This window comes from Hemiscyllium ocellatum, chromosome 5 (assembly GCF_020745735.1).
Source record: "Hemiscyllium ocellatum isolate sHemOce1 chromosome 5, sHemOce1.pat.X.cur, whole genome shotgun sequence".
Lineage (NCBI taxonomy): Eukaryota > Metazoa > Chordata > Chondrichthyes > Orectolobiformes > Hemiscylliidae > Hemiscyllium > Hemiscyllium ocellatum.
In genome coordinates this window covers 77,835,690-77,843,059 of record NC_083405.1, presented here as the reverse complement: position 1 = coordinate 77,843,059, position 7,370 = coordinate 77,835,690, and the positions used below count along the sequence as shown (strand labels likewise).

The following is a 7,370-nucleotide window of genomic DNA, read 5'->3' as shown; positions in this document are numbered from 1 at the left end:
GGTGCATTTAGCCAACTCATGTCTTCAAATACTGAATTATTCCTAAAACACTTGAACATCCATTTGGGATATAAAATAGTTCAGCTTGAAAGAAAAGAGTTGACATTGCAAGTTTTTCTGTTGCCAGCTTGCAGATACAGGATAAAGCCAAATAAAACAATCTGCAGTTCAATTGTAGACACTGCGAGATTCTGCGTTAATTACCCGCCCCCCCCCCCCCAATATTTGGCAGGACCTTTCCACATACAGGTAGCTACTGTTTCATGGTGGCCAGTTACACCTGGATTCACTGGTAATCCCTCAGCTGAAGCCATAGCCATTTTACTGCCAGCCTCACCCTGAGAACTAGTGCTGGGGCCCAGTGCAGTTTGGAAGCTGGGGCTCAGTGTGGTCTGGAGGCTGGGGCCCAGTGCGGTCTGGAGGCTGGGGCCCATTGCAGACTGGAAGCTGGGGCCCAGTGCGGTTTGGAAGCTGGGGCCCAGTGCAGTTTGGAAGCTGGGGCCCAGTGTGGTCTGGAGGCTGGGGCCCAGTGCTGTCTGGAGGCTGGGGTACAGTGCAGTTTGGAGGCTGGGGCCCAGTGCGGTCTGGAGGCTGGGGCCCAGTGCGGTTTGGAGGCTGGGGCCCAGTGCGGTCTGGAGACTGGGGCCCAGTGCGGTTTGGAGGCTGGGGCCCAGTGCAGACTGGAAGCTGGGGCCCAGTGAGGTTTGGAGGCTGGGGCCCAGTACAGCCTGGAGGCTGGGGCACAGTGCAGTTTGGAGGCTGGGGCCCATTGCAGACTGGAAGCAGGGGCCCAGTGCGGTCTTGAGACTGGGGCCCAGTGCGGTTTGGAGGCTGGGGCCCAGTGCAGACTGGAAGCTGGGGCCCAGTGCGGTTTGGAGGCTGGGGCCCAGTGCTGACTGGAAGCTGGGGCCCAGTGCAGTTTGGAGGCTGGGGCCAGTGAGGTTTGGAAGCTGGGGCCTAGTGCGGTTTGAAGGCTGGGGCTCAGTGTGGTCTGGAGGCTAGGGCCCAGTGCAGTTTGGAGGCTGGGGCCCAGTGCAGTCTGGAAGCTGGGGCCCAGTGCAGTTTGGAGGCTGGGGCCCAGTGCAGACTGGAGACCGGGGCCCAGTGTGGTTTGGAGGCCGGGGCCCAGTGCGGTTTGGAGGCCGGGGCCCAGTGCGGTTTGGATGTTGGGGCCCAGTGCAGTGAGAACACTGGGAATAATCCCAGTACAGTGAGAACACTGAGGACCATCCCAGTACAGTGGGAATACTGAGGACCATCCCAGTACAGTGAGATCAATGAGGATCATCCCAGTACAGTGAGAACACTGGGAATAATCCCAGTACAGTGAGAACACTGAGGATCATCCCAGTACAGTGAGAACACTGAAGATCATCCCAGTACTGTGAGAACAATGAGGATCATCCCAGTACAGAGAGAACTCTGGGAATCATCCCAGTACAGTGAGAACACTGAGGACCATCCCAGTACAGTGAGAACACTGAGGACCATCCCAGTACAGTGAGAACACTGGGAATAATCCCAGTACAGTGAGAACACTGAGGACCATCCCAGTACAGTGAGAACACTGAGGAGCATCCCAGTACAGTGAGAACACTGAGGAACATCCCAGTACAGTAAGAAAATTAACGATCATCCCAGCACAGTGAGAACACTAAGGACTATTCCAGTACATTGAGGACATTGTGTACCATCCCAGTACAGTGAGAACATTGAGGACCATCTCAGTACAGCGAGAACACTGAGGACCATCCCAGTACAGTGAGGACATTGTGGACCATCCCAGTACAGTGAGAACACTGAGGATTATCCCAGTACAGTGAGAAAACTAACGATCATCCCAGTACAGTGAGAACACTGAGAACCACCCCAGTACAGTGAGAATACTGAGGACCATCCCAGTACAGTGAGAACAGTGGGGATCATCCCAGTACAGTGAGAATACTGAGGACCATCCCAGTACAGTGACAACTCTGAGGACCATCCCAGTACAGTGAGAACAATGGGGATCATCCCAGTACAGTGAGAATACTGAGGACCACCCCAGTACAGTGAGAACAATGGGGATCATCCCAGTACAGTGAGAACACTGAAGACCATCCTAGTACAGTGAGAACAATGGGGATCATCCCAGTACAGTGCGAACAATGGGTATCATCCCAATACAGTGAGAACACTGAGGAGCATCCCAGTACAGTGAGAACACTGAGGAACATCCCAGCACAGTAAGAAAATTAACGATCATCCCAGCACAGTGAGAACACTAAGGTCTATTCCAGTACAGTGAGGACATTGTGTACCATCCCAGTACAGTGAGAACACTGAGGACCATCCCAGTACAGCGAGAACACTGAGGACCATCCCAGTACAGTGAGGACATTGTGGACCATCGCAGTACAGTGAGAACACTGAGGATTATCCCAGTACAGTGAGAAAACTAACGATCATCCCAGTACAGTGAGAACACTGAGAACCACCCCAGTACAGTGAGAATACTGAGGACCATCCCAGTACAGTGACAACTCTGAGGACCATCCCAGTACAGTGAGAACAGTGGGGACCATCCTAGTACAGTGAGAACAATGGGGATCATCCCAGTACAGTGCGAACAATGGGTATCATCCCAGTACAGTGAGAACACTGAGGAGCATCCCAGTACAGTGAGAACACTGAGGAGCATCCCAGTACAGTACAGCCCAGGGGACTTGTCTACTTTCACTCCTTCTAGAATTGATAACACCTGTTTGTAACTAACCTCGATCCTTTCTAGTCCAATATCTCGTACCTCATTCTTCTCCTCTACAATATTCTCCTTTTCCTGAGTGAAAACTGATGAGAAATGTTCATTTAGCACCTCTCCGATCTCCACAGGGTCCACATTCAACTTCCCACTCCTGTCCTTGATTGGTCCTATTCCTACCCTAATTATCCTTTTATTCCTCACATACCTATTGAAAGCTTTAGGATTCTCCTTTATCCTGTTTGCTAAAGACTGCTCATGTCTTCTCTTTGCTCTTCTTAACTCTCTCTTTAAATCCTTCCTAGCTGATCTGTAACTCTCCATCGCCTCATCTGTACCATCTTGCCTCATCAGCACATAAGCCTCCTTCTTCTTCATAACAAGAGATGCAATTTCTGTTGTAAACCATGGTTCCTTTACCTAATTACTTAAGACCATAAGACCATAAGACATAGGAGTGGAAGTAAGGCCATTCAGCCCATCGAGTCTACTCCGCCATTCAATCATGGCTGATGGGCATTTCAAGGAGAAAGTGAGGTCTGCAGATGCTGGAGATCAGAGCTGAAAATGTGTTGCTGGAAAAGTGCAGCAGGTCAGGCAGCATCCAAGGAACAGGAAATTCGACGTTTCGGGCATTAGCCCTTCTTCAGGACTCCCTTTATATTGCCCTGAGAGTAACCAGGTTCACCTCAGCACCCAGTAACCTGTGGATTCCTGCAGACCTGGCTCCACCACAAAGGATATCTTCAGATTAACAGTAAATGACCATCAAGATCTCATCAGGGCCACAAAGTCATACAATCAGAGCCAGTCACAGCCTTGGATTCAAGAGCTGAGGCATAATTTGTTGCATTGGAAGAGCCCCCAAATGCACCAGGCTTGGCAATGGACAGTGATGTTCTATACATCTCCACATTTGCTGCTTGTGTTTCAGTAAACAGTATTTATGTGTTAATTTTATTTTGTTCTTTGTGCAGAGATAGTTGTCTTCCCACATGCAATGTGAATTCTTGCATCTTCAGCTGCCTGCCTGTAGGGGGTAGGCAGGTTTCGGCTTGTCATATGAGGTCTCTTCCTTTTTTAACTGAACACTATCAATGTTTAAACTTTATATCTGTTTCTTTTTTGTATGTGTTTTATATTGTGCTTTATTGTTTCTTCAGGGTTAGTAACAAACGACATTTTTCTTTCTTTCATTCAAGGAAAGTTTGTAATCAGCTCCTTTATTTTACTCTCGTGAGCTCCATTTGAATTGAACTCTGATATTGCTGCATGCTAGAAGTGGAGCTGATACACCTCTCTTCACCGCGTTGTAACAAGATTCCGCATATTTTGTCAATGTGTTGTCACATGAGCACTTTGGGGATGAATCTGCTTGAGGAGAATTGTCACTGTTTTAAATTGCTGTGGTCCTGCATTTTAGAAATCACAGCATTGTTTTACTCCTGAAGAATCAGTAATTTTAGATTGTACAGCATCATCCATTTAGGAATTGGATGTTTAAATAGTACCAGCATCTAGTTTCGTAAATGAGAATCACCAGTCTAATGATAGACGATATGCCACAGCAGTAATTCAGCATTCGTCACAGCATCAAAAATTGGACTGGAAACCTTGGAGCATAAATGCAGAGCTAGAGAAATAAAAATGGGTAATTGATTTGTTATCCTTCACACATTTTTAAATTAAGAAACCAAGGTGAACAGAAAAACCCCACAGGGCAGAGCTTATGGAAAATAACGAACATGAAAGCATGGGAAGGGTTAAAGCATGAATACCCCTGGCAATCTGTGTTCTGTGGAAGGCAGGATGGGATAAGGATAGTGGGATGCTGTTACACCAATTAGCAGAGTAAGGTTAAGGCTGAAAGGTCACTATGGCGAGATGAGATAACACAAGTAATAAAACAAGTTTCTCTGTTAAGTGTTATTATGACAGGATTGGGACCATAACTATTAGGGACATGACATTAAAATATCTAATTAATAGTTAGTAGAGTCAGCTTGAGACAGGAGACTATTGTAATAGATGAAATAGCTAAATATCTATCATGACAAGTTAGGCTGGAATGGAAAGATCACTATACCACAGTTAGCAGTAAATATCTAACTGTGACATTAAAATTACATTAAGTAGAATGTACAACTAAAGAGATAATGGGAACTAACATCACTGGTTTATTGTGTAGCTATAGTGAGGTACTTTGATTAATATAGTTGGACATGCTGATAAGCGAACAGAAACATGATTTAAAAAATATAAAAATCCAAGGACCCTGAGGTTCGGGGGCATTCGAGAATCTGCTTTATCAATGTCATAGTTTTTTGTTTGCAAATAAAAGACCTACTTTTTGAAGAACTCTCTGTATCTCCTGGTGATTCTCTTTATTTTCTTCACAACAAGCTCAACTGAGACTAATGCAATTAAGTGGGAAAGTCATAGAGTCATAGAGCTGTACAGCATGGAAACAGACCCTTCCAGCATGGACACCTGGAACCAGATATCCTAAATAAACCTAGTCCCATTTGCCAGCATTTGGCCCATATCTCTCTAAACCCTTCCTAACCAAATACACATCCAGATGCCTTTTAAATGCTGTAATTGTACCAGCCTCCACCACTTCCTCTGGCAGCACATTCCACACACGCACCACCCTTTGTGAGGAAAAGTTGCCCTTTAGGTCCCTTTTAAAACTTTCACCTCTCACCCTAAATCTATGCTGTCTAGTTTCGGAGTCCCCATCCTGGGGAAAGGACCTTGTCTATTTATCCTATCCAAGTCCTTCATGATTTTATAAACCTCTATAAGGTCACCCCTCAGCCTTGGACATTCCAGAGAAAACAGCCCCAGCCTATTCACCGTCTCCCTATTACAACTGATTGCCTTTAGGGATTATTTCTCTCTCCATAACTCTTGCCAGACCTACTAAGCTCCCCAGAAAATTTTGAATTCAGTAAATTGAGTTTATAAAATGCCTTTACAAAAACAAATTACGCCAGCATTAGGAGAAATGAACACTTGGGACAATAGAAGGTTCCTTTTATGTGAGTGGGCAGACATTCTGGAGGGAAATGGGAATTGAGTAATAATTGGATAGTGGGGGATTGCTGGCAATAAGGTGAGCTGGATTAATCAACACATAGGAACGGTGTAGGCCATTCAGTGCTCAAATCCACTCCACATTTCAAAGAGCTCATAACTGATCTTCTACTTCAACCACATTTCCCTCCACTGTCACAGTATCCTGGATATTTCTCATAGAAATCTATCAGTGTCAGTCTTGAACATATTTAACAACTCGGCCTCCGAAACCCTCTGGGATGAGGATTCCAAACATTCCCATCCTCTGAGTGGAGAAATTCTTCTTCCCCTAAATGACCTGCCGTTTATTTTAGTCACAGACTCACCATGATTTCTGCAAAGTTTTTAATATTTTGCTCCATGGACACAGAAACAAATTAGTTGTTTAGTTTCTCTATCATTCCCTTATTCCCATGATAAATTCTGACTCTGTTTGTAATAGGTCCATATTTGTTACTTTTTATTTCAACCTAAATGAGCACTTATAGCCTGCTTTGGGTGTTTCTTTCTAGTTTAAACTCATATTCGGATTTCCCTTTCCTAATCTATTTCTAGGTTCGACTTTGCTTAAATCTAAAGCCCTCTCAATACCCAGGCTTACCATACATTGTTTTTGGCAACCCTTACGCATTTTCCCTTCCTCTGATGTATTCCTTGGTTTATTTCATCAGCCGTGGTCGAAAGCCTTTCCTTCTTATGTTTTTATGCATTAAAGGGATGTGGTTTGTTGTACATGACACATTAGTTATTTAAGTGTTAGTTATTGCATGTCTTCAATCATACCTTCTAACATTGTTTATCAAACCACTGTAGCCAATTTGCTCCCCATCACTTTATATTTTCCTTTGTTTAGTTTTAAGAGCTTAGTTTCAGATTGAACTGTATCACCAACAGACTTAACAATAAAATGCTGTCATATATGGTCACTCTTTCCTAAAGGTTCACTTACTACAAAGTTATTAGGTAGTTCTTGTCAATGCACAGTACTAGATCTACAACAGCCCATTCTCTAATTGGTTTCTCAATGTACCACTCTGGAAAACCATCTGGCATATATTCCAAGAAATTGTCCTCCTCAACATGATTATTAATTAGGTTTATCCAGTCTAGAATCATTGGATCCCTACAATGCAGATAGATGCCATTGGCCCATAGAGGCTGCACCCACCATCCAAAGGGCATCCCACCTGTACCTACCTCTCCATCTAATCCACCTGGCCTGCACATCTTCGGACTGTGGGAGGAATCCAAAACACCCAGAGGAAACCAACAAAGACATGGGGAGAATGTGCAAACTCCACACAGGCAGTCACCCAAGGTTGGTGAGGTAACAGTGCTAACCACTGAGTCAACATGTTGCCCAGTCTATATATGGACTGCAATCCTCCATCATTAGTGGCTATCACTGCTGCCTCATAGCATCTGGTTCGATTCCAGCCTCAGGTGACTGTCTGTGTGGTGTTTGCACATTCTCCCTGTGTCTATGTGGGTTTCCTCCGGGTGCTCCGGTTTCCTCCCACAGTCCAAAGATGTGCAGGTCAGGTGAATT

General features: G+C 45.2%; 1 protein-coding gene across 1 annotated transcript; it reads right to left on the bottom strand.

Moving 5' to 3' along the window:
* Positions 1–345: 345 nt before the first annotated feature.
* Positions 346–7,048, bottom strand: LOC132816204 (circumsporozoite protein-like). The gene is made up of 2 exons (XM_060825697.1): positions 7,019–7,048; positions 346–927 (listed from the first exon to the last, which is right to left on the bottom strand). The coding sequence occupies exons 1-2, from the start codon at positions 7,046–7,048 to the stop codon at positions 346–348; spliced, it is 612 nt and encodes a 203-aa protein (XP_060681680.1).
* Positions 7,049–7,370: the final 322 nt, after the last annotated feature.

Coding starts and splice junctions, on each gene's coding strand:
- LOC132816204 (XM_060825697.1), bottom strand. CDS start 7,048: ATGTGCAGGCCAGGTGGATTAGATGGAGAG. Junction 928..7,018: donor CAGGTGGATTAGATGGAGAG/GTAGGTACAGGT, acceptor CACTGGCCCCAG/CCTCCAAACTGCACTGGGCC.